Source organism: Eleutherodactylus coqui, chromosome 7 (genome assembly GCF_035609145.1).
Source record: "Eleutherodactylus coqui strain aEleCoq1 chromosome 7, aEleCoq1.hap1, whole genome shotgun sequence".
Taxonomy (NCBI): Eukaryota; Metazoa; Chordata; class Amphibia; order Anura; family Eleutherodactylidae; genus Eleutherodactylus; species Eleutherodactylus coqui.
This window is the reverse complement of record NC_089843.1, coordinates 158,449,068-158,476,184: the sequence shown is the minus strand read 5'-3', so window position 1 is coordinate 158,476,184 and position 27,117 is coordinate 158,449,068. Positions and strand designations below refer to the sequence as shown.

At 39.5% G+C, this 27,117-nt stretch overlaps 1 protein-coding gene across 1 annotated transcript in view; it reads right to left on the bottom strand.

Annotated features, from left to right (window-relative positions):
• The window catches only part of LOC136573612 (bifunctional heparan sulfate N-deacetylase/N-sulfotransferase 3-like), a 261,734-nt gene that overhangs the window by 197,706 nt on the left and 36,911 nt on the right, over positions 1 to 27,117 (bottom strand). Inside the window, exons 2-3 of the mRNA XM_066574885.1 lie at positions 10,188 to 10,275; positions 6,126 to 6,280 (exon numbers count right to left, since the gene is read on the bottom strand). Coding sequence (XP_066430982.1) covers positions 6,126 to 6,280; positions 10,188 to 10,275 — 243 coding nt within the window. The remainder of the gene's footprint in view (positions 1 to 6,125; positions 6,281 to 10,187; positions 10,276 to 27,117) is intronic.

Here is a 27,117-nt window from a genome sequence, read left to right as displayed (position 1 = left end):
GAGTATAGGGGCAGTACTGGTGAGGCAGGGACAGTGGTACAAGGAAAGAGGTATACTGGCTATATAGGCAGTTGGCTTTTTCAAAAAAATTGGAAAAAAAAATCTTTGGGCTGCCTGTGACCGTGTTCAGTTTACTGCGTGTCTGCTGGGGGTAGTAGTCGCTCATTAATACCCTAGACTGCTACTACTACTGAAATGGAATTAATACTGTGCTCCCCCTATACTGCTGCTTTGGAATTGTTACTGAGGCCTGTCTTGACTGCTACTATTACTGAAATGGGCGGTTGGACAGCATGTAACCCAGGAGAAGTGGCAGCGGAGTGTCATGCAGGCAGTGATTGTGCTTTGTTGGAGGTAGTGTGGTGCTTAGCTAAGGTATGCCTTGCTAATGAGGGTTTTTCAGAAGTAAAAATTGTTGGGGGGGGCACTCTTGCCGCTATTGTGGCTTAATAGTGGGACCTGGGAGCCTGAGATGCGGCCCAACATGTAGCCCCTCGCCTGCCCTATCCGTTTCTGTGTCGTTCCCATCACTTTCTTGAAATTCCCAGATTTTCACAAATGAAAACCTTAGCGGAGCATAGGTCCCATACAAAAATGCTCGGGTCGCCCATTGACTTCAATGGGGTTCGTTACTCGAAACGAATCCTCGAGCATTGCGGGAAGTTCGACTCGAGTAACGAGCACTCGAGCATTTTGGTGCTCGCTCATCTCTAGTCTTGTGCACAAAAAAAAACATGGCTGCAAGCCCAAAAAGTGCAGTGAAATATACCAATACGTGCACAAAAAAGACTCAAGACCTTAGAAAAAACCTGTTTTTATTACTGGGATTTGACTGGAATTAAGGTTCAGCCCCATTCACTTAAACGGGGATAAGTTTTCATACTATTTACAGTCAATGGACACTATTGGCATTGTATCTGGAAATAAAGCAGATCTTTTTTTTCATCCTCACCAACATTATACTGTAGTTCCCCAGCAACAGGACCCCTAAAGGCTGCCTTCCATACAATGCTTAGATCTGAATGCAGGCAAAAATAAGATGATAGGTACTTAAATCTAAATCTAGAAGGTCACAATCAGGATTTCTTTGAGACCTATGTACGAAGCTAAAAGCATAATGTTAAAAGCTTTTGGATTGCGTTTGACTCTGGGTTAAGCACTCTCCTATTCTTTAGATTTCATAAGAAGTTTTGTATTTTCAAAAATGATAAAACATTGAACAATGTTGTAATATTCCAAAGGATTATCTGCGAGAGATCAGATGCTCACATATTCCACGGTTCTTAAATCATAAAGACATGCTTTTACGGAGAGTTCAACAGCAGCTTCCACTAAGAAGCAAGACTCATGGCAGGGTTCCAGGACAGTTACAGACAGTATAGTATGAACATTCGACTAAATAGAAGTGTGGGTGGCTATAAAGCTTAAGGGAACATCAGAAGGATGAGAAAGAGCTGTGAAAACGGAATACATGAAGTATAAAAAAAATTATCTGTGGGTAGTAATTGAAGCAATACAACATCTACTTTGTGCATGCTGTATTCTATATAACATCAGGTTCAGGCTACGAAGGGATGTAATTTAAAAATATATATGTTGTTCAAAGATATGGCTCCCAGTTTGATATTTCTCCTCGCTTTTTATATGTTTTTTCCATCAGTGATTTATGTTTTACCCATTGCCTTTCCAATATTTTACTTCAGTGAACCGTTAACGTATGCAGCACAAAAGCATAACATTTATTCTATATTTTATCACATTGAAAACTTAGAAGAATGAAACATTTTGACTGTTCTTGTTCTTCTCGAATTTTTTCCTTTGATCACACAGCTGAACGGATGTGTCCAAGACAATAATAGTAAGTGAAGAAACACATTTAAATAGGTTGAGGAGAAATGAAGCATGATCTTTTACTTGACTTGCCACACTTAAAAAAGAAGTTATGATGCATGTGTGGATGGCTGCATTGATAGCCTGGGTTTTCTTTAAAACTTGCCAGGGTGTATTTTTTTTATCTGCAGTTCTGTGTGATGTTTTAAACCAAATGTAAAACTACCGAACTACTGTATGAAAAGGAAACTGATATATATATATATATATATATATATATATATATATATATTTAGTAAAATATGAGAAATCAACAGTACACCCAAGGTCCATATTGTAGCAGGGAAGTGGGTGTACAGTAGACAATGTTCTGCTTCCATTGGCATATATTTTCATTGACAAAAAGGAAGGAACAGCAGCCCTTCCAACTAAAACAAGTGTGGTTCCCATTTATTAATCCGTTTATGCCAGTTTTCGGTGTAAACTGTGCCAAATCTTAGTTGTGAGCAAAAATGCGTAACTTTTCTGAGTACTCAACAATTTTGAATAATCACATGAAAAGTAAGCAGATATTTTTTCATATCATCAGTTTAAGGCCTCGGTCAGACGGGTGTTTTTTTGCGCGATTTGCGCATGCGATCCGCGCATATATACACCCAATGCTTCGCAATGGGATGGGTCACATGTCCGCTTTTTATGCGGATGTGCGATAAATTATAGGACATAACGATTCGCAGAACGCGCCTATCTGCGTTCTGCAATTCGTTGTGTTCTATATATGCGCTCAGTGGGGCAGTGCCGACCCCATTGAGAACATATACTATATAATTAAAAAAAAGTATACTCACCTTTTCCCTGCAGACGGAGTTCAGCAGCGTCCGTCCGGCAGTTCTCCTGAACTGCTCTGTGTAGTATTCAGCAGGCGGGGTTTTTAATTCCCCCCCCCCTTCTGAATGGGCTGCCTCTGATTGGTCACAGCCCTCACCAATCAGAGGCAGCTCTCACTCACCCATTCATGAATTCATGAATGAGTGAGTGCTGCTTCTGATTGGCTGAGTGCAAGGACCAATCAGAGGCAGCTCTCAGCTATTGAATGACAGCTGCTGAATACTACACAGAGCAGTTCAGAAGAACTGCCGGCCGGACGCGGCTGAACTCCGGCTGCAGGAAAAAGGTGAGTATACTTTTTTTTTTTTTTTTTACACATTTCAGGATGGTTTTTTAGGGAAGGGCTTATATTTTTAAGCCCTTCCCGAAAATTCATCCAGCGCTCGCCGGCAGCCCATTGCTTTCAATGGAGCCGGCTGTATTGCAGGCTCCATTGAATTCAATGGGCGAACATCGCTCTCCTCTGCCACAGCTGTGCCACAGCTGTGGCAGAGGATAGCGGGCAGCGCTGGGCCGTTTCGCCGAAAACGTTGCTAGCTGCAGATTTTTCAGCGAATCGTCAGCCCTGGTCACGCGATTTGCGGATGTGCATCCGTCATGCAATCCTCAAATCGCGTGAAAAAACGCCCGTGTGACTGAGGCCTAAGGGTGCAGTCACACGAGCAATTTTTAAGCGCACGTATAGGCGCGATTTAAAATCGCATCTACATAGAACCAATGCTTTCCAATGGAAGCGGTCACATGTGCGATTTTTACATACGCGAAAAATTCGCACCTGCAAAAGATAGAACATATTAGTGGCAATAGACCCGGTCATGCGATTTTTCTACGCGCAAAGTGTGTTTTTTTTTCTCACCTGTACATGCGCTTAAAAATCACTTGTGTGACTGCAACCTAAAGGAGAATTGCTATGATGCACTCCTATTAATACAAAATGACTGCAACATTTTTCACATGTTTAGAAAAACATATAAAAATGTTTTTGCTCCTTTGAATACATTCCATTATTTCTAAACTAGACAAACTGTAAAATGTCTGCTTGTGAAGATACAAAAATGATACTGTTGAATCACAGCTTTTTGTTCTTTCCTCTGATGTGCTTTGTCATGGGCAAAGCAAAGATTTTTTTTTGCACCTGATAATACTGCAGACCTTTGCCGTCAATTTTCAGACTAAATGGGTTTTTTTTGCATTTACATGTGCTGATGTAAGGTCTGGCTATTTGGAATGTCCTACTGTTCAATCTATTGGCCAACACAAAGGATCTCATGAGTATACATGACTCTTGTTTCGTTAGGTTCCCTGTGAGTTTTCTATTTACAAGGACAATCAATTCATAGGTCAAAGAATTGACAAAGTTGAACTTCTAATGTGAGCTGCTTCAGGTAACAATGTTATAGATCTACTAAGTAGAAGTAAACATTTAAATGCTACTTAAGTAAACATTTTAACAAGCATTTAAAATTGTTCAAAACAAATTAAATTCTTGTTGGAAGCTTAAATTTAAAACAACCAGCTACTAAAAGTTACATTTTCATGTTTGTAAATAAGGTCTGTTTTGATGTTCATTGGTCCTTATTTTTGGCAGTAATCATGTGTGGACTTGCAGACCAAAAGTCTGTAAATAATGTTGAAATGTCTGCACAAATCTAATTATGTTCTACTTTACCTATGTAATGAAATATGTAAGGTAGCCTTAAAGAATACCTGCACTTGCAGGGTGGATGCACACGAGTGTGTATATGGGCGTACAATTGTGCGCACAAAACACGTGCCTATTAGAACCATTGGTCCCTTATGGTGTTTTCACATGTCGTGTTTTACAGGCGTGCAAATGCACATACCTGCAAAATATAGGACATGCGTGCACCATAGGTCCGTGGTGCATGTCAATATTTCCAAGCGGGGAGTCCCCTTGTAAGTGAACACTGTAACAGCACTGTCACAGTGTTCAGTGACAAGGGGACTCCCCGCAGTGAGTAAAGAATCCCCTGCCACAGCTGTTACAGCTCTGGCAGAGCATTTCTTCATTCCTGCGGGGAGTAAAGGACCCCCTGCCACAGCAGTCACAGCAGTGACAGCTGTGGCAGAGGATCGCGATGTTCTCACATTGCTTTCAATGGGACCAGCCCCTCTGCAGTCTCATTGAAAGCAATGGGCTGCTGGGAAGCCCTGCAGGGATTTTCAGGGAAAGGCTTTAAATATAAACCCTTCCCTGAAAACCATCCCTAAAATGTGTTAAAAATAAAAAAAATTATACTCACCTCTCCTCAGCTGCTGGGGCTCAGGCGCATCCAGCTGGGTCTTCTCACTGCACTGCTCTGAAGTGCTTCCAGCAGGTGGGGATTTAAATTCCCCACCTGCTGAAAGGGTTGTATCTGATTGGTTGAGCGCTCAGCCAATCACAGGCAGCTCTCAGCCATTCATTAAATGACAGCTGAGTGCTGCCTGTGATTGGTCACAGCGCTCAGCCAATCACAGGCAGCACCTGGCCATTCATTGAATGCAACTGCAGAAGTGCCGGTCCCATGGGAGAACATCTCGATCCTGTGCCACAGCTGTCACAGCTGTGACAGCTGTGGCAGGGGATTCTTTACTCCCCGCAGTGATGAAGAAATCCTCTGCCACAGCTGTCACAGCTGTGACAGGTGTTGCAGGGTATTCTTTACTCCCCGTGGGGAGTCCCCTTGGCACTGATCACTGTGACAGTGCTTACACAGTGTTCAGTGACAAGAGGACTCCCCGTGGGGAATATGTACACGTCAGTGGTGGAGAGGTGAGTAAATATATATATATTTTTAAATTTTTTATTTTTATTTATTTTTTAACACAAACAGGGATTATTTTCTGGGAAGAGCTTATATTTAAAACCCTTCCCCAAAAATCACTGGAGGGGTTGCCGGCCGCAGCCGCGGCCCCATTGGAGGCAATGGGTACGGACCTGCATTCATGCGTGTTTGTGCACTATGTGGGTGCGCGGTTTTGTCACACCTAATATCAAAATTCGTAGTTATTAAATTTCAAAGTCAGAGACAGCATATTCCGCAACACTCTTGCGGGAATTTCTGTCCTGTGTAAAAGGCCCTTTACTTCTTTTATGTTCATCTGCTATTTTGCATGCTTGTGACGTAAACTATATTTCCTAATTTGAACATTGCACATATTGTAGTGATACACACATATATGTATTGATCTCCCTTTAACTAACATACAGCTCGTTAGAAGTTAAAAGTTGACCACAAAGCTTTCTGATTGACTGTGGCCTGTAAATACCATCAAAGCTGACATTGTTCATAGGTGAAAATAGGTCTGTATTATTGTCAATCAGAAGGTCTTATTTTAACCAATGCTTTTCTGATCACAACGGAGGGCTTCCATAATGGGTCACATAGTTATAGGGTACTTACCAGAGCAAATTTTTTGTTGAGAATCATCTGCTCCACAAGTGAAGACTCATTATGAAAAAGATGAGGCTGCATATGACTCCACATATGTGGAAACCACCAAAACTCATCCACCGCGCCTAGCAAGAGGTCATCACCTCTATCTTCCTTCTCGGTACCTTAAAGACAAACATAAGATATCAATAAATATTGGACTAGGTAATTGTAAGGAATTATACAGTATTATAAAGTATCTTTCATCTGCTCGTTTTAGAACTTCTGCTTGTGATATCGCCAATCCTAAATATAAAAATGCAAATTGGGATTATTTCATTATTAAATTTTAATTAAAATTACAATTCCTTGGGTGTTTAATTGCTTACGCTTTTCAGTTCTCATGTTTTCACCACAGTCATCATGGGATTGTTTGTCTAGGCACTGAATGATTATTTTTTTCTACTTATGTAAATATTTCTCAGATCTTGTTTTACACAAAGTGTGTTCATGGGCATGATTAAAAGTGGAGCTCCAAAGATGGGATATTTGCTTATTTATATACAGTTACAAGAACACTTTGGAATTTCCTAGATTTCTGCATTTGAATACTAATAAAGTGGGGTCTGATTGTTATCTCAGGGTCACAATTATAGACAAACATAATCTAACTAAAATAATAACACAAAATTAGTTGTGCCTGGCTCTTATTAAGCATATTGAGTAAACATTCACAGTGCAAAGAGCAAAAGTAAGTGAACCCTTAACTTTGATATTTCTAGATACACCTTCAACAGAAATCACCAGCACCAAACATTTCTTGTAGCTGAAAATATGATTTGCACAATGCTGAGTAGGGTTTTAAGAACATTCATCCCTGAAAATGTTTTGCAGTTTGTCAGTATTTCTGAGGTGCCTTAGGGCTCAGTCACACGAGCGGAGGTCCGCGTGTATCAGCGGCGATCCGCGCGTATTTTACACACGGAAAAACGTCCGCACCTGTCAAAAAACAAACATATGAGTGGCAATGGAGGTGGTCATGCAGATTTTCGTTCGCACGCAGTGCGGGCGTTTTTCCGTGTGAAAATATACGCGGATTGTCGCCCGTGTGACTGAGCCCTTATGCACACAACCCTCTTCAGGTCATGCCACAGCACCTTGCATCCTGAGTGCCATAATGCCAGTAAGGGGACTGTAATGCTGGATCCCAGTGGCCGCGGGGAGGGGTAGGTATATGTCAGTTTGTTATTTTAATGCAGGCAGTGCTATTGAAAATGGGATGTCCAGTAACCGGACAGCCCCTTTAAAATGATTACTGTCAACTTAAGACCCTTTTACACAGAAAAATTACACTGGTCAACAATGAAAATCTTTCAGACTTGAAAATAGGTATTTCTTAACCCCTTCCTGCCACAGGACGTAAATGTATGTCCTGGCAGAAGAGTATTTAACACAAGAGGACGTACACTTACGTCCTGTGGATAGCGCGAGATCAGAAGAGATCTCCCGCTAACCAGAAGCAGGATCTGGCTGTCACTGATAGCCATTCTCAGGATAGCGACCCCCTCTGTTAACCCCTTCTACATAGATCGCGGCATGTAAAGAGCTCACAGAGGGAGCATGCTATCTCTGTGATATCATCGGACTCTCATGATGAAATCGCAGGGCTGCTGACAGGTTGCCATGGCAGCTGGATGCCAGATACCGATGTTCTGCATTGCCCTTGCCTATGATCACTATAACAAGTGATAAGACATTGCAAGACAGAAGTCCTGCAATGCCTTATCATAGCGATCATAGGTGTGATTGTACAAGTCCCCTACAGGGACATAAAACATGTAAAAAAAAGTAAAAAAATATTGGAAAAAGAAAGATGTAAAAAAAAATGTAAAAAACCCCAATGTTTTGTACTTTTCCCCACATTAGCATAATTTTTTTTTTAATCCCACATATTTGGTATTGCCGTATTCGTAACATCGCGTACAATAAATTGAATGCATTTTTTATATTGTATGGCCAAAAAGCATTAAAAAAAACCCTCAAAAACTGAGGCAAAATGCTTATTTTTTTATTTTGACTCCCATGAATTCATGAATGGGTATGAGTGAGAGCTGCCTCTGATTGGCTCAGTGCAGGGACCAATCAGGGGCAGCTCTCACTCACACCCACTCACACCCACTGCCAGCCGGCTGCGCTGAACTCCGTCTGCCGGGACAAGGTGAGTATATATATATATATATTTTTACACATTTCTGGATGAATTGCAGGGAAGGGCTTATATATTTAAGCCCTTCCCGACAATTCATCCCACGATCGCCGGCAGCCCATTGCTTTCAATGGAGCCGGCTGTATTGCCGGCTCCATTGAATTCAATGGGCAAACATCGTTCTTCTCTGCCACAGCTGTAACAGCTGTGGCAGAGAAGAATGATTTGTCTAGTATATGCTCTCAATGGGGTCGGCGCTTCTGCCGCCAGCCCCATTGAGCGCATATAGAGAAGAGAACAGGAATCGCAGATCGCAGATAGGTGCGATCTGCGATTTCTGTTCTATAATTTATCGGACGAGCGCATAAAAGGCGCTCATGTGTCGGATACCATTGCAAAGCAATGGTTTTATAAAATCACCGGACGCATGCGCATGCGCAAATCGCGCGAAAAAACGCCCGTCTGACTAAGGCCTAAAAGTGATTTAAAAAACTGTATGTACCCCAAAATGGTACCAATAAAACTACAGCTCGTCTCGCAAAAAACAAGCTTGCACAGTTCTGGCCATGCAAAAATAAAAAAAGTTATAGGACTTTGAATGCAGCAACTTAGAAAGTAATATTAATTTCTAAATAAAAGGGTTTTTTGCAGAAAAGTGGAAAAATCTAAAAAAAATATAAGAATTTTGGTATTGTTGTAATCGTACCAACCTGCAGAAAAACTGTATTGTGTCATTTAGGGCTCCCACCCTCTGGCATTTTTTTTCTCCACTGCGATGCGATTCTAAAGTTAAAGTCTTGCATCGCAGTGCGAGAAAAACGCTGGCAGATAGCTGAAAATGGCTGGCAGATCGCTACGACATCGCCAGCCTTTTCAATGGGGCCAGCGGCAGCAGCACTAGCCCCATTGAAAAGATATGGAGAATGCCGCGGACTTCTGCCACAGTTGTCCCCGCGGGGATGAAGGAATCCTCTGTCACAGCTGTGACAGAAGTGCGCGGCATGCTATCCCATTGCTTTCAATGGGATCGGCACTGCTGCCAATCCCATTGAAAGCAGTGGTTTCTGAAAAGCCCCGCAGAATGATTATCGGAGAAGGGCTTCAAATATAAGCCCTTCGCCGATAATCATCAAAAAGTGATTAAAAAAATAATAAAAAAATTACTCACCTCTTCGGCGCTCAGACGCGTCCTCCGGCTGGCTCCCCGGCACTGCTGTCCAGCACTTTTAGCAGACGGGGATTTAAAAATCCCCGTCTCCCGAAAGGGCTGTGCGGATTGGCTGAGGGCTCAGCCAATAGCAGCTAGTGCTTAGCTATTGGCTGAGCGCTCAGCCAATGGCACATAGCTCTTAGCTATTCATTCATGAATAGCAATATCTTAGCTATTCATGAATAGCAATAGGATAGCATGCCGCAGACTTCTGCCACAGCTGTGACAGCTGTCACAGCTGTGGCAGAAGTCCGCGGCATTCTCCATATCTTTTCAATGGGGCTAGCACTGCTGCCACTGGCCCCATTGAAAAGACTGGTGATGTCGGAGCGATCTCCCAGCGATTTTCTCGCCGTGCTCTGCGAGATTTTTCACTTACTCTCGCAGCGCAGTGGAGAAAAAAACGCCAGTGGGTGGGAGCCCTTACTCCGCATAATTAATGCACTAAAAAAAATCTATGGCAGAATTGATGTGTTGCCTCTCCCTGTTATCATAAAAAATTTACAAAAGCTTTTAGAATATTGGCTTCAATGGAAGCAGTCCATGTGGGAACCGTACAGAAATGGAGCATACTGCGGATCTCCAAGTCAAATCTGCCTGTGGACATTGGGCCTAAGTTGTGCCAAATAAATTCTGTTCTGCTACATCTGTAGAAAGAGTGCTATATTTTTCTTACCTGTGTGGTAGAACTTTCCAGAAAATCCCAGGTTAAATGTAAAATTAGTAACTTTAGTCCTAAGTAGTCGCTGTGTATCAAGAAGAGCCTGCAAAATGAAAAATTCAGTTATCAGGAAATTGACAAAACTGCTAGTTTATGTTCACATGTGTCAGATTTGCTATGGCTTATCCTCCTCTATCTTCTTCCAATAATCCACAATCCAACCCCTATCATCTTCTTTCAATATCCAACAACCAGACCCTCATCATGTTCTTCTAATGTTGGGACATGTTGGGAAATCAAACTCCTACCATCATTTTCCAATGTCCCTCAATCCAACCCTCATCCTCCTCCAAAGTGCATACTGCAGCTCCTCAGTCAGTTACCACTGATAGTTTCAGCCCGGCCCCCTGTTGTCTTGCTCCTCCACTACACTCATGCTGATAGGCAGTCCAGACTCCAGTGACCACTGCAGTGGCAGGCTGCATGCGAGGCTAGACATGTCTGATTCTCTGTCTGTCAGCATGATACTGCTATTGCACAGTGATGAGACATGTATCCTCTTCGGCTCCCCTCACTCAGTGCCTTGCCGGACGTCTGCCAACACAGGGACCTATGTCTCCAATGGTGCCGTGTCTGCTGCCAAGGCTCCTTAGAACAGAAGTCAGGACCTATCCAGCTCCTCACCTGTCCCCAGTTACAACCGCTTCAAAAATCTGACTTAGACTAGTTTCACTAGGGTGAGCATGATATTGGGCCGTGAAACTCGTCCCAATATTGCGCTTGCTAACATGCAAGGTACCCGCGGATGCGAGACATTTTTATGTCAACAACACCTCCCATCACTTCAGTACAGTTGTGATCCTCGAAGAGCAGCAAGTGTTTTCTATTGTTTTCGATGGGTCCGAAAAACACATCGTACAGTGTGCAATGTGTATGCGAGTGCCAAGCATTTTCCGGCCCCATTGAAAACAATGGGCAATGCCCAAGGACAGGACATGCCTCGATTTTTTTCCCGCGATACGGGAAAAAGTTGCTTATGTATATAACCCCATTCAAAAGAATGGGATTCATATTCATGTGAGATTTGTGTGTCTGGCAATGCACAAGTCTCCCATGTTTTTCTTGTGTGTGAAAGCGGCCTTAGAGAGAGAAACAAAAGAGGGCTCAATCACCACCGTGAAGGATTTGCAGATGCAGGCAGTGTGTGCTGCTAGGTTACTAAAGGTTTTTTTTTCAGTAAAAATATCCTGTACTTCCTCTTTTCACACTTTGCCTAAAACATGATAGGCATTGTATAAAATACCTCGGCTTTCTATATAATAGCTGCATTTCACACCTTGCCTGAAACATATTCCACAATCATATCAATAGTCAGATGTCAAACATGGTGGTGGTAGTGCTGCTTTTGCTTCTGCAGGACCTGGGTGACTTGTGATAATAGGTAGAACCATGAATTGTAAAAGACTCATTTCAGGTTATCACAAAAGTTTTATTGCAGTTGTTACTGCTTAAAGTGGCAAAAATACTAATTATTTTTGAGGGGCAATTATTGTTTCAGATGGTTGATATAGATTTTGAATAAATCTTTATCTTCAATAAATGGTTTAATCATTTAAAAGCTGCTTTTATCTTATATTAAAATTAGTTGGATGAACTGAGACATTTATGTAAATATGACAAGTTTGCAAAATTAGAAAAAAATTAAGTGTGGGGTAAATACTTTTTCACAGCATGGTAGTTTGGAATCAAAAGAAAGAATAAGCATAAGGAAGAAAGACTGTTTTGTATAAATTCTTATGTCTGGCTTGAGAAACTAAATCAAAAACTTGTACAAAAACAGCTGTGCGAATCCAGTTGTCAACAGGCACAAAGGTATAGGGTGAGTAGAGGTAGCAGTTGCACATGGGGCCTAGTCCTTGCCACACAGAAAGACACCAATATAATTAATGGCACATGGTAATGCACGTGGGTGGCCATATTACAGATTTTTGCATTGGAGCCCAGGAACTTGAAGTTCTCTGACTGCGAACAAACAGAAATGATGAAAAAATACATTTTGTAGGAGAAGCCAAGCCTGTATTAAACATATGTAATGCTTCAGTCAGAAGGGAAGTATTTGATTTATTTTTTAGCCTACTAGAATTTTTTTCGGGACTGACAGTGCTTTTGTTCAATACTAGATTGGAACAATTTTCCACTTATTGTAAAAGCATAAAGTAGAAGAAAAAAATCAATCAAAACCAGAAAATGACTGTTTTTATAGTTCTTCATATTGTCAAAATAAATGTCAAATTCAAAAATCAAAATTTTAACCAGTGCACTTTAAAGTAGCTGAAATTAATGGCAGTGAGTTGACAGGGTAATATCATAAATTTGTACAATCTCCAGGAAATAATAGAGTGTAACCTCCACCCTCAGAGACAAGGGAGCTACAGGGTAAATGCCTTATCTATGTGTATAGTGCTACCACTCTGGCATATCTAGGCCTCCAGCAGTACAATGAAGCTGTCATAAACTTCCTCACCTTTTAATGATAATGAGATGACTCTACTCAAACTGTCCCAGTTTATATAGCAAAGCTGAGAAAAATACAGAAGGCAAAAAGATTTAACTTATTGTAACCACTCTCGTGGTCAGTGAGTAAACTAGAATATTTCTACTTTTTATAGATAGTTACAAAAAATCCTCAGCAAAATGTTTTATAAAATATGTTTCTAATAAACACCTGATTTAAATAATGATATTTCCCCTTTAAACTTACTTCCCTACACCCCTATTATGTCAATTACACCAATATGTTAAAAGTATTTCTATGCAAAAACTTTTAAGGTGAGCACATGGCCCGAAAACACTTAATAGGGTGTAGAATTTAAAATGGGACACACAAATAACAACCCATAACACATATTTTTGGAGTAAAGCTGGTGCTAAAAAAAGAACACAAGCTTCTGCCTTGCTTAGAAGACATCTGGTCACTGGCCTTTGCAGGCTTCTCTCATATCCAACAGTTTTCAGATTTGAAGAAGGTGCAATTTGACACAAACATGTTCCATATTTATGTAGCACTTTCAGAATCAATAAACACATTGCACAAGTTCACATCTCAAATGCACAAGTACAAACTCATGTGTTAAGACTTTGGTGAGCATGCACAAAAATCTTAAAAAAAACATCAAATTTACATGTAAGTCCAGGAAATTAGTTTTACAACTGAGAATGTGGTGCTTGTTAAGTAAATTGTGCCCTAAAGCTGCTATTATACATGTTCCCCATTATCATTTATAATATATTTGCCCATGTCATGTAAGAAGCATTCGGTAGGGAATTTTTCTCCACTTATTTTATTTATTAGCTTGTGGTGTGCTTATTACTTTTTTAACCTCTTCCTGTCTTCCGCTATACATATCTTGCCGATGCTGGGTGTCATTGTGCATTGCAGGCTTAGGAAGTTGCGTAAAGAGGGAAAAAGTGCCTAGCATGCCAAATTTGGACACAGCTGTGTATAAGAGACCCAGAGTTGCACCACAGCTCCAAGATTCTATAAAGTATCCAAGTATGCTACTGCAGCAGACTTCATACCCAAGACATCAAGACAAAATCAGCTTTCTCCCATGTCTCATAAAAATATGTACAGTGAAGTCACCACTGTATGTATTTTATGAGACATGGATGAAAGCTGATTTTGTCTTGACACTTCTCGCATGAAGTCTGGTGTAGTAGCATACTTGGATACTTTAACCCTTCCAATCCAATTTTGGATTCAGGGTTTTTCTAAAAGGCTTTCTCTTTTTGCCGTTATACAATGGTGCCATCTGCTGGCTAAAGCCAGTGTGTGTGCCGCCAGAGAGGCTCTGAGAGTGGAGTGGCTGGCAATAGACGGTAAGAATACCCTGTCGGATGTCTTCTGACATTGGAGCTGTACAAGCTTCAATCAGAATGTAGGAAGACATCAGATAGTGGATTGGAAAGGGTTAACATGCCAAATTTATCACAACATACACCATTATGATAAATTTGGCACTATTTATGCCTTTCTAGTGTATTTCTATCCTGTCTAATTTCATGACAGTTAACCCAAACTACTACCAGTTGCTCACCACCCAGACAATGGAACGTGGAGTATAATCCTGTGGTATCTTCACACAGTTTAAATATTAATAGTTAATCATATACTCCAGACTGTTTGGTTTCAAAACTCCTACTCAGGTTATTCTATCATATTTAAATGAAAAACACAAATTAAGGGCAACTCATAAAATACAATTCAAACAACTATAATTTCATAAATAGCGGAGCCCTCGTGGAGACACATATAATATAATATGATGAATAGAGATGAACGAGCATACTCGCTAAGGGCAATTACTCGATCGAGCATTGCCCATAGCGAGTACCTGCCCGCTCGGGAGCAAAGATTCGGCTGCCGGCGGCGAGCGGGGAGCAGCAGGGGAGAGCGGGGAGGAGCGGAGTGGAGATCTCTCTCTCCCTCTCTCCCCCCCGCTCCCCCCTGCTGACTGCCGCAACTCACCTGTCACCCGTGCCGGCACCCGAACCTTTGCTCCCGAGCCGGGAGATACTCGCTAAGGACAATACTCGATCGAGCAATTTTCCTTAGCGAGTATGCTCGCTTATCTCTAGCATTGTTAACAATATACTGGAACTGCTGGGAAACTACATCCTGATTGTATAGCAGGCTTAGTAGATAGCAACCCGACTGAGACCCCTAGTTGCATGCACATATGTATTCGTATCAAGATGTTTCAACTGCCCTGTTTTCAAACAGCTCCAGGTCTCCTCCGCACAAGCGATAATACAAAGGTTATAAGTGACACATCCTTGTAACCATCATACCTTTTTGCGGGCAAGATTTTAAAAAATCTTTCCCGGAGCAAAGGGGAAGAAAGTCACATTGTGCCTGGTCAATCTATAATTCCATAATATTTAAAAGTCCCAACAATTGCCCTGCACTAATCTCATGTTTATAGCTTACCCTTCAGATAAACCACAAGTCCTTAAAAGTACAGAAAAGCTTTAAACCTATAGCTTTGTGACAAAAATTTAAGTCTTCGTAAAAAACAAGAAAAAAAAAACAGAAATGGAGCTCCAACCCCTCCAGAGACATATTAATGAGATAATGAGAACAGTAGTTTGGAACTAAAAGCAATATGATGTTCACAGTTGGAGGTACACTTTAAAAGATACAGCTAACAGAAAGAAAACCTCAAGAGGATGATCCACAGGTTGACCTGAAGCATATTTTAGTAATTTCAGTGAAAATGATCACACTGCAAAAATAGAAAGCGTGATAAGATTTAATACCATCTTACTAATTCTAAGAAGCATAATTCAATTTTAAAGGTTGTGCCAATTTTCTCATACAGCAAGATCTGGTGCTTCAGGTAAGACTAAATATGCATATCATTTATTTTATCGCTGCTAAACACATGTCTATCTTTAGCTGCTCTTAGCTGTTTTGTATGCAGCCATCTAATTTATGTTTCCTTTCCAAGAAAAGAATTTAAATCGATCTAAATCTTCTTAACTTTTTTTTTTTCTAGTTTGAAAATCAAAGCCTGCCGCCCAATTACGGAAAGCAAAAACCTAGTTAAAGAAAAAAGTACTGTCTTAGTCGAAATTAACAGCTGTAGTTTGTTTTGACAATGTGGCTGCCATAATGTGTGTGCATTTAACAAGTACTAAATTATGTGTAATGTGTTTGAGAACCTCCCATAGGAAAGATATTTTATACTAGCAGAAGAGAGTTGAGCCTTCCCTTCAGTAAATCATCTGAGGGACGTTAAATTCTACTATCAATATACGCTGCACGAACAACATTGCAGCGTCCACGGGGATTGTCAAGCATGCCTCCACCATTTTTTTTACCCTCCTGACAGCCACATGGTGGCTTTAGCAATCTAGCGACTACAGACATCTTCAGAGACAACATTATATTACATGTTGTTGCCATAATTTAATTTAGATTTTAAAAAAGGGCATAAACAACCACTATTCAAGTGTATATACATCTTTTGGGCCACCCAGTATTTTCTATGTTACAATACATTTAGCTTTTTTTACATTGCTATTTCTTCAAACGCAAGTTTGTATAAAGATATTTGCAGTTTTATTGTTTTCACAATGACAGCTGTGGTGTGCCGTGGATTGGAAGGCTTCCATTGACTTCAATGGAAGCCATCCCTGCAGGATCTGCAGGAGAATAGAGCATTCTGCGATTTATTCCCGCATGTGCGACCTGCACGCCGGAAAAAAAAAATCACATCTGCATGCTGAATAGCTGCTATCCGGGCACCCATGTATCTCTAGGGCCGGCTTGATTTGCGGAACTCTGCGTGGGTTCCGCAAATCAAATCTACCTATGTGAACCTGGTCTTATTTGTAAAACAATTTTCTGACGAGTCGGGATGACCAGATGCGATTTTATCGCCTGGCTGATCATGACGAGTGACACTAAACCCTACATCTGTTCTTACCTCTTGCATCAATTCTGTTTCCTTCTTCAAAAACCTGAAAGCAGGGCTGACAGCTTCTTTTTTGGTTTTGTCTGGACAACTTCAGCAAGAATGTAGGGCATCCAATTGTTATGGTTAAATTGAAAAGCCAAAATGAAATTATGGGTGTTTGGCAAACCTGCCTCTAAGGACAGTCTAATAAACAGGAAACGAGAGATTCCTGCTTAACCTGGGGCAGAGATTTGGCGAACCCCATTTTCTAAGAGTATTTTCATTTACAGGAGATTTGTCATTTGTTCTATATGGCAATATGGTAATGTTTCTGCAGCATATGCATGGATTTCTGTGAACCCCATTCAAATGTATGAGGCAGCTGCAGAAAGTTCTGCAACAAACCTGCCACATGTGAAGATATCATTAGAAATGTATTTGTCGAAAGAATCATTGCAAAGAAAGAATAGACTCATGATAACAGTTGGTCACCCAACGCTTGGGCTCACAGTAGTCAGTTGTGGTTCCTAATTTTATGGAAGAGTTTGATCTGATGTAACAAACTCTTTAACAGAGAAGCACTAAGTACTTAAAAATTGACATGAGGAGTTAAATACATATTTCTGTATATATATATGTGCAGCTATACTAAAATAATATAATGCTGGTGAATAGCTTCAGTGCTCATGTGACCCACTGTTGGGTCAACAGAACTCCCTTCCCTCGATTGAAGTTCAACTGAGACCAGAGAGCCGGCAAGACGGCAGCAGCAGGGGAGTGCGGATGGATGTGTATGTCATCTGTTATTCTACTAATGCAGGCTAAGCAAAGTTTTACTGAATATTATGTCCCCAGATAACCCCTTTTAAATTCATCATTTTATCATTGCCAAATATACTTTATCCTGTGCAGAGTTACAATATCTCTCAAAGCTTTGCTTCAATGGAAAATGTAGCATACATGTCACAGATGACCATGAATTAGTCTCATCAGTATAAATTGTGATGGAACCATTTTTCTTAACTTATTGATGCATGGGGTATCATTATGCATTTACCTTTGTGGAAATATATGATTTCATATTTGAAGGTTGTATGCTTTAGAGAACCCTTTTTTGCTAGAAGGATACTCTGAAAATACCCCCCAAAAGTAAGTGACTCCCAGCACTTAGGTACAGTATATTCTGCAGGGTAACTTGATTTTTTTCTTTATTCCCCCTGCAATGATGACACAGGGAGACCATTAAATGGTGCCTACTGAAATCAATGGACTTTCCATGCAATGCCTGGAAGAAAGAAAGAAAGACAATTTTTTTTCTCTCCAGGTAATATATGGAAAATGGCCTAATAGTGTGTTTGAAAATGGACATTCTAACTAGACAGCACCTTTAAATATCACAACAGATAGAAAGGAATTGTTTTGCTTATAAAGTTGAGAGTGATGTCTTGTCATGTGTAATGGCATAATTGAAGTTGATTCTCCTTGCTAACTGCAATTATGTTGTCAGAAAGGGAAAACTTCTAAGAGAAAACTACTATTAAGAAAAAAAATCCTTTATCAAAGTACCACATCCTAATTTATTTACAGGGACAGTTCTTCAGGAAAAGCAAAGTGACCAGTGCCGGATTAACCATTAGGCAAATAAAGCACGTGCCTTAGGGCCAGTCAAAAATCCAGGCTTCAAAAAAATAAAATAAAAAACAATTGATAATTATCAGGTGATGACAAGACTTGGAATTTCCCTGTTCCAAAACACCCATTGGATGCTTGTTGGTCAGCTCGAGCTGATGCCACAGAAGCAGTTTTCAGGGGGCACCACCAGTATCACAATAGTCTCCAGGAAATCTCTGGGGATGCTACTCAGAATGGCTGCACATGAAACAAAGCAGATGGATTGGCCAAACACTTGGGCATCATTGAAGTTGCTCCAATGTGTGAACTTTGGAATGACAATTTGCAGCTCTTCAACTGCAGTAGTAAGTTGCTGAAAAGTCCTACCATCGAATTAACACCAACTATTGCTCTTCTGAAGAGCTTGAATAAATTCTTGGATGAATGCCGAAAGAAGTTTGACTATTATGAGCAGCAGGCATGTGATCGCTGAGGTACAGCACATACAAATCTGAAACTCAGCGAGTACCCAAGTGTAAGAAGCATGTCAGTGATGGAGATGCCATAGATGCTGTGAAAGGGATATCGGGCCAGCAAAAGTTTAAAGTTAACACCCTTTAGTCCTCATTGATCACCTGAAGAGTGCACTAGAAAAATATATTGAGGCATATTCCATGGTGCCGCAGAGGTTTGACTCCATGTCTGAGGAAAATATCGGTGTTGGTATTTCAAGACTTGTTACTGAGTATTTAAAGACTTGTCTTCCAATTTCACAGCAGAATTTCGTCAATTTATATGTTGGTATAAAGAGCAGAGATCTGATGAAATAGCACCAACTGGAAGCACCCAGGTGATGTTTAAAATGCTGCACACTGCTGCAGTTCATCATGCATTTCCGCACACCGAACTAGCACTCCGAATTTATTTATCTCTAATGGCTAGGAACTGGTCAGATGAACACTCTTTGTTGCAACTAAAGAGAATTAAAGATGTTAAATGATCAACGATGGATCAACAACGCCTTGGTATACTGGCACTTCTCTGCATTGAAAGTGATTTGCTTCATAAAATTGACTTCCAAAACCTAACTGATGAATTTGCAGTCGCAAAAATGTGCAAAGTTGTAATCTACAGTAACTACTCTAATCTTATAGTAATTACATTACTGGAAAAAAAAATCAGTTGTTCTGAATTTGTTTGTAATTTTCTGTTGTTAAATTTAACTTTCTTCCTTTTATTGGTGTGCCCAAAAATATCTGTATTTTTAGACCCCCTTTCAAAATGTGCCTTAGGACCAGCAGAGCCTTAATCCATCTCTGAAAGTGATGTTTTCTTTGCAAAAGGGAAAAATGAATTATCTTCAAAATACCTAATTATAAATACATATAAAGATGACTAAACTTGTTGAGCAGCAGTGTCTCACTACATCCAATACCTTTAAATTAAAATATCAATTCAAGAATAAACCAAAACAAACCTGAAAATGTAATTTTGATTACTATTCACACCACCCAAGTAGCTCTCCCATATTTACACAGCTCACATGTAGGATACAAGATGGTCACTGAATGATAAAATACTATGTTTCAGCCAGTTATAGTATTTTGGACCTTGAATTGTTTCATTGTAGTACATGAAAAATGGTTGGTACTGTGTTAGCCTGTAGAGCAAAATGTGATCGTTCCCAACAAGAGAAACAAAGTAATCTTGTAGATATGATACATTTTAATGGCTAACAAAAATACATGATGTTAATGCGAGCTTTCAAGCTGTTGTAGTATTCTTTTAAGTGCAAATCAATCACATCCATGTCTGTGCGTTGCCATAAGTATGTGTGTGTGTATATATATATATATATATATATATATATATATATATATATATATACATGCCTCCTAAGAACTATTCCATTATGCCTTAGGGGGAGTAAGTTTGAAAGCTCACTTTTACATCATGTATTTTTGTTAGCCATTAAAAGGTATCATATCTACTAGATTATTTGATTTCTCTTGCTGGGAGCAGTCACATTGTAGTACATAGTCGCATCAAGGCCACAGTAAATCCCAAGCAGGAAACATCCCCTTCCCATCACTGTGGAAAGCGGCTGTCTTTATAGAAGACCCCTCCAGTACAATTTCAATGGTCACTTTTGCTTGGAGTTATTTTTAAGGATTAAGTTTTGTGTAGAGCAGAGCATACCATGTTTGTATGTCAGCATCTTAATGTTTGTTAAGTGAATGTTTAAATAGTCACTGCACTTTGAGCCAACTTGCATTAATATGGTAGTCAGTGGAATAACTAAGAAAGGTATAAATCACTTTACCTAAAATAATGTTTTTGTGCTGAAAAATGCCTCTAATCTGCTAGTCACTAGGGGTCTCCAATCCTTCTAATTTGCTGTCCATTGTTTTGACAAATAAAGCATATCTTTAGTAACAGAGATAACTAAATGGAATACAGGAAGTGAAGAAGTGTACTGACTCATGATGTTCATAGAAGTCTACAGAGAGGAGAAAAACGGGGGAAGGAGGAGGGAAAGACACACACAAATGCTGCACCAGCTAATTACAATTAGATATGCAGCTTGCAGGGCAAATTGGTACAAAATAATAGGATAAATTGCTTTTGTAACTTCCATAGAAATGAATGGGAGATGTGGAAACACTACGGCATGTTGAGCTACACTGTTATTGCAAATTGGGAGTTACATGCACAGCATAGGTCACCGTGCTACTGGTATATTGTTTCTGTAACTCTTATTTACAAGCTCAATTGTTTTCATAATTATAGCTACTGGTGGCATATTTATTGATTTTACACATTTATATAGTGCATACTTATTCTGCAGGGTTTACATTACAGGATATGCTTTTGTAGTGGGGGAGCAAACCCCTGCAAACAGAGTCAGAATACTCCATGGAGGTATTGGCCTTGGTGGGATTTGAACCCAGGACCCAATTGCTACAAGAGTACAGTGCTAACCACTGAGCCATAAAGAAGGTGTTCTCATCTCAGTCATGATTGACTGAAATGAAAATACTCCTTTTGTGTGTTCTTTATTGTTAATGTTTTACAGTTAATATTGTTTGATTAAAGGAGTATTGTAAAAACATGCAAAAGAAATCCTACACATAATACAATGTATCTTTTATTTTTAACCCTAGATGAGCACTTTTGAACGTTCAACGATGCTACTCCAACTACATTTTGAAAAACAAATTAATGGAAATGGATGCTCATAAGTGTGCTTCAACATCTCAGAACTTTGCAGGGCAATAAGATTATCAATTAAACTCAAACTACCAAAAAATGATTTTTTTTTGTTTTCCTGGACAAAATTTTAAAAAAAGAAATATTTAAGAAACCTGTAAATAATCTGGAAGCCAATTATATGTTGTACTGTAATTATTAAACCTAACAGATTATATTACAAGAAATGAAATTGCTTAGAACAGGGAGAGGTGATGATGAATTCTAGCACAGTTATGGTCACAAAGTATGCGTTTTATCCATTTCTTCCTTTATCTCCCAGCCAATAGAGTTGAAAAGATCACTAAGATTGTTTGAAGATTGGCCAATTATGTTGTATGACATCTGTCCATCTATGACTAACCTAAGGAATGAAGAGAATTTTAGAGATACAAAATAGTTTTAAAACCTGTGTATTTATTATCTGGATTTGAAATATAGAAATACATAAAAAAATAATTTCAGTAAGAACTAAACTAACTTAAATCAGTATAAACATGATCTGTGTAAAACCTTTAACAATATTAAGGATTTGTCTTACTGACTGTCGGGAGAGTTCATGGTTAGCTTTTTTGAGGACTAAAAATGGTTCACTTTTCATTCCTTAGCCTAAAAATACCATTAAATAACATTTTCTGTAAAGTTCAACTGACGAAAATTTAACTTTAACACATACATAGGTATGATCTCAAGACATTACCCATTTTGTAATTTCTACAGTTTATTAGCATAAAAGATATGCAATGAAATCAATGTGATTTGTAGCATGGTGTTGTAATGTTTTTGGTTCCAAGATATACCCCAAATATTGAATTGAAAAAAATCAAACTATTCCCCTGTATGATTCCCTTTCCAAACTTCACTTGTTTGGTTCTTGGTACTCTATTGGCCCAAGGTCTTTTTTGTGAGGCTCTTCCTCAGGAAACCCAACCGATACTCACTGGAACAAGTGGTATCTAGTAGCCTCAGTGGTGGTCAAGGTCATGACAGAATTTGATTACTGAATCACAGCCAGCCAAGTAGAGTGCCAAGGCAAGAAAGCAGAAAATAGGCCTATAAGGTAACAGTTAAAGTATTAATTACACTTGTTTTTGATACTACTAAGAATCTATCCTATTAAAACACTGGCTTAAATCTCAATTTTTGTTAAAACAAAAGATATGTAAGCAATAAACATATTTGGTTGATAATTTGCTCACGCGTTAACGTTCTAACAACCACAAAATGCAACAAACTAACAGAACAGAATGTCTCAAATACCTCTTACATCTACATTTTCTTTGTTGGATATGCCAATAAATGAACCAAAAAATGCACAGAGCTGAAACTTCACCTAAATGTGTCCATTCTTCAAGAGTTTTTCAATACTTTTACTAACAATAGGTAGCTACAATTTTCATATTGAACACATTCTTTTACTAAAACCCACTAAACTTAGAAATGGCCAAAATTGGCAGCATGCAATGACCTATACAATATGAAATGGAAGCTAGCAAAAACATGGCCTGCAACTAATTTATGAACAAAAGTTTTCAACCATTTTCAGACTGTTTGATCTATTAAGTCTTTTCTACATCTCAAAGTCATTCAGTCTAAATATATATTTCATGTAGTGTAATTGCAGGCCACAGGAAACCGTGGTAATCATTGTATCAACCCTGCTGTATACTCGATGACATATATGAACAAATATATATATAGCAACCACCTGCAAGCCTCTCACACTTTAAAGAATTGGAATGTTTTCAACGTCCTATCTAAGTATTTACAGTGGGGGAAGATATCTAAATGTCAGCAGTTTCACCTGGTGTATGAAGCCAAACAGTTAAAATGATATATTAGGTTTCTTTGCTACAGTCAAGCCTTGTAATTTAGATCTGTTTCCTTTTTCTCATGCAAACTGAGCTAACATTTAGGATGCAATACCTGTGATTTTTCTACATGACCTGACATTTTACTTAGCATTTAAGATCTCACAACAAGATGCCGAATCTCACTAAAGATATATTACAGCAGATGGCTAGTATTTCTTCAGTACAACTGGGTGTTCATATTAAAATCTGCAGCATGGAACAGAAAATGTCAAAAAACGAATTATGCTTTGCTTTGTTAAGGTGGAAGCATTTTCACTAATGGGTAACTATATTTAAAATTGCTAATTATTTTTAACCTTATCATTTTGTAATGATGGACAGATTGGATTATCTACACTGCTTACACTGCATGAATTATTTAAAGGCATATGGCATCATTGTTTGGGATTACGCCGATGCCAGTACAACAGTAGGGATTTAATTTATGGATGACAAAATAAAATCATGAAAATTCTATTAAGGAAGCAACTCGTAGTTAAAATTTGCATTGTGGCTATGGAAAAGTTGACAAGAAAAGTAAATGCTTTAATGAATTAAACACTTGTCCAAGCAGAAGCCACAATTAACCTCCACCACTGCGCTGGGTTCTGATAAGAGAGCTTTAATTCTTACAACAAAAATCCTGGCTCACAAAATGTCTTGAGCAGCAGATTTGGAGGCACTAAGCATATTTAAATGTAGATAGTCTAAGCATCCCCAGCCAACATACCATTATACATTACACGGTTCAAAAAGCAGGTGGCAAAGATGCACAGTCCCCTATTACAGCCAATTTTTTTCATTTCTTAGTTTTTCAGTTCACATAAACAGTTATTTTGTTAAATTGGTCAAAAGAAGTCCTTATTCTTTTTAGAACAATGATTCACAACAACCAGCCATCCAAAATTTGTAATAAGAAAAGAACAATAATAAAAGTTAATGCACTAAAAACCGGATGTGATAGCAATTCAATGATTCAGACATTAATTTTATTGTGTAAGACCTAAAACAGCATTAGGCCTTGTTCATACGAGCGTGGTTTTAGCGCAGTATAGGCACGTGAAAAGACTGCGGCTATACTACACTAAAAATAGCTTAAAAGGACGAATTCCAGCTATTAGGTCTCGAGCTTAATTAGCAGTGAAATTGCCTGTTCACACGATCGGTAGCTACGTGATGTGTGTTATCCAGCTCCCATTGAAGTCTATGGAAACTCTAGCACAGTACACACTAAAGATAGGTCAGGTCCTATCTTTTCTCGCAGCACGAACCTTAGATGCTTTGCACACGCATGTTTTATCTTTGTTAGGTGTGAGTTTTCCTTTATATGAACTTTTCCATAGGAAACCATTGGTTCTATTAGACGCAATTGATTCACACGTCTATTCTGCACTAAAACCACGCTCGTCTGAACAAGGCCTTAATCCACAGCAGTAGCTACGCATATGTTGAAAGGATATACTGCTTAACCTAACAAGTTAACCACCACATTACCCCAGTGTTTCTCTTTAATACATATATTATGTTATGTTTGCTCCCGTTCTCCTTATATAACATTACATTTTTTTAATGGTTGTGAAAAGAAATCTCTAGGGTCTTATTAGCAGAAATATTAGTATATAGTATTTGTATTTAAACTTTTCTGATTTAAAAAGCTACTCCCAAATTTAATTAACAATTACTGATTAACTAATAAAAAACAAAAACAATATTCTGCACATATAATGTTTTACAGTTTGAGAAACACTGGGAAAAAGCAGGTAGTTTGGCTATGCATTTCAAATGTGCCTCATTTCTTAAATGGTCATTTTAGTTAAAATATTTTAAGCATTACTGCCAATCTAGCTTCAAAAAAGGTAAACTTTTATATAGAAAAAAGCTTATATGTTTCAACCCCAGAGCGGGGTCTTCTCCAGGCCTGATGAAGCCCAGGGTTGAAATGCATAGCCTTAGGGCTGATTTATACGAGCGTATATCAGCGGCCATTTTCACGGCCGGCCGATATACACTATGATCTGATGCATTGGATTCCAATGCTTAGCTCCGCCTCGTCTCACTCACTCCAATTGCAAACAGCTGGAGGGAAGGAGAGAGGAGGTGAGCCAGCGAGGAGGAAAAAAGGGGGGCAATGGGATTGCGGCCTCAGTGTATATGTACCGGGCCCATGCCGTCTGAACAAGCGCACAAATGTTAGATTTGTTCACACATCTTTACGGCACTGGCAGGCACATGTAAAAATGCCTATGCTGGTGGGAAAGAGCCCTTACTTTTATAAATAAAAGGTTACCTTTTTTGGAGCTAGATTGGTATATCTTTCAGTTCCTTTTGAGCAGTTCCTGCATCAGCTGATATTGTTTTTTATATCCATGCATTTAGCCTGGAACTGCGCCTAGGGAAAAAGTCTCTTGGTGAACCAGGAAAGGCTTGTACCTTCCAGCAGCATTTATTTGGTTTGCTTCTTCCAACATTGAAGCTTTTCAATGTGGTTGTGCTAATATCTAGCACAACTTCATCAGGTGAGAGCATTAGGTATTGGTGTTTTCTTTTTCCAGATTTTTTTAGAAATACTACACCAGATAGCACCCACTTTCTTCTTTGTCCTCAAGATTTATCTAACCATTTACAATGTCTTGTCCCTAGCCTTGGTTCAGGGGACAAATCAAATTTGGTGCCAATGTATGGACTTTCTGATGAAAGTTATGCTTAAGGAAACCAAACATTTTCAAGTGTTTTGGGAAATATCTAGGCATGAGCGAGCATACTCGTCCGAGCTTGATGCTCGTTCGAGTATTAGGGTGTTCGAGATGCTCGTTACTCGAGACGAGCACCATGCGATGTTCGAGTTACTTTTACTTTCATCTCTGAGAAATTTGTGCGCTTTTCTGGCCAATAGAAAGACAGGGAAGGCATTGCAACTTCCTCCTGTGACATTCCAGCCCTATACCACCCCCCTGCAGTGAGTGGCTGGGGAGATCAGATGACACCCGAGTATTTAAATCTGCCCCGCCCGCGGCTCACCACAGATGCATGCTGACATAGATCAGGGACAGTGCTGCTGATGCTGCTGCTATAGGGAGAGTGTTAGGTGTTATTTTAGTCTTCAAGAACCCCAACGGTCCTTCTTAGGGCCACATCTGACCGTGTTCAGTACTGTTGAGGCTGCTTTTAGCAGTGTTGCACAATTTTTTTTTTTGTATATCGGGCGTGCAGACCATAGCGTCCTCAGTCTGCAGTCATTTTACAGAGTATAGGGGCAGTACTGGTGAGGAAGGGAAAGAGGTATACTGGCTATATAGGCAGTAGGCTTTTTCCCAAAAAGTTCAAATAATACTGTATTTGTCCTGCCTGTCACTGCCTTCAGTTTACTGCGTCTCTGCTGGGGGTAGTATTTGTTGAATTAATACCCAGCCTTGCGCATAATTGTTTCCTGCTCTGCAGTGCGTTACGTACGCGAAGTCAGCCTCCAACAGGGAAATTGAAATACAGTGTATATCACAGGCAGTGTGGTTGTTCCCAAAAACTTCAAAAAAACACAATATTAGGCCTGCCTGTCACTGCCTTTAGTTTACTGCGTCTCTGCTGGGGGTAGTAGTTGTTGAATTAATACCCAGCCTTGCGCATAATTGTTGCCTGCCTCTACAGTGCGTTACGTACGCGAAGTCAGCCTCCAACAGGGAAATCGAAATACAGTGTATATCAGAGGCAGTGTGGTTGTTCCCAAAAACTTCAAAAAAATACAATATTAGGCCTGCCTGTCAATGCCTTCAGTTT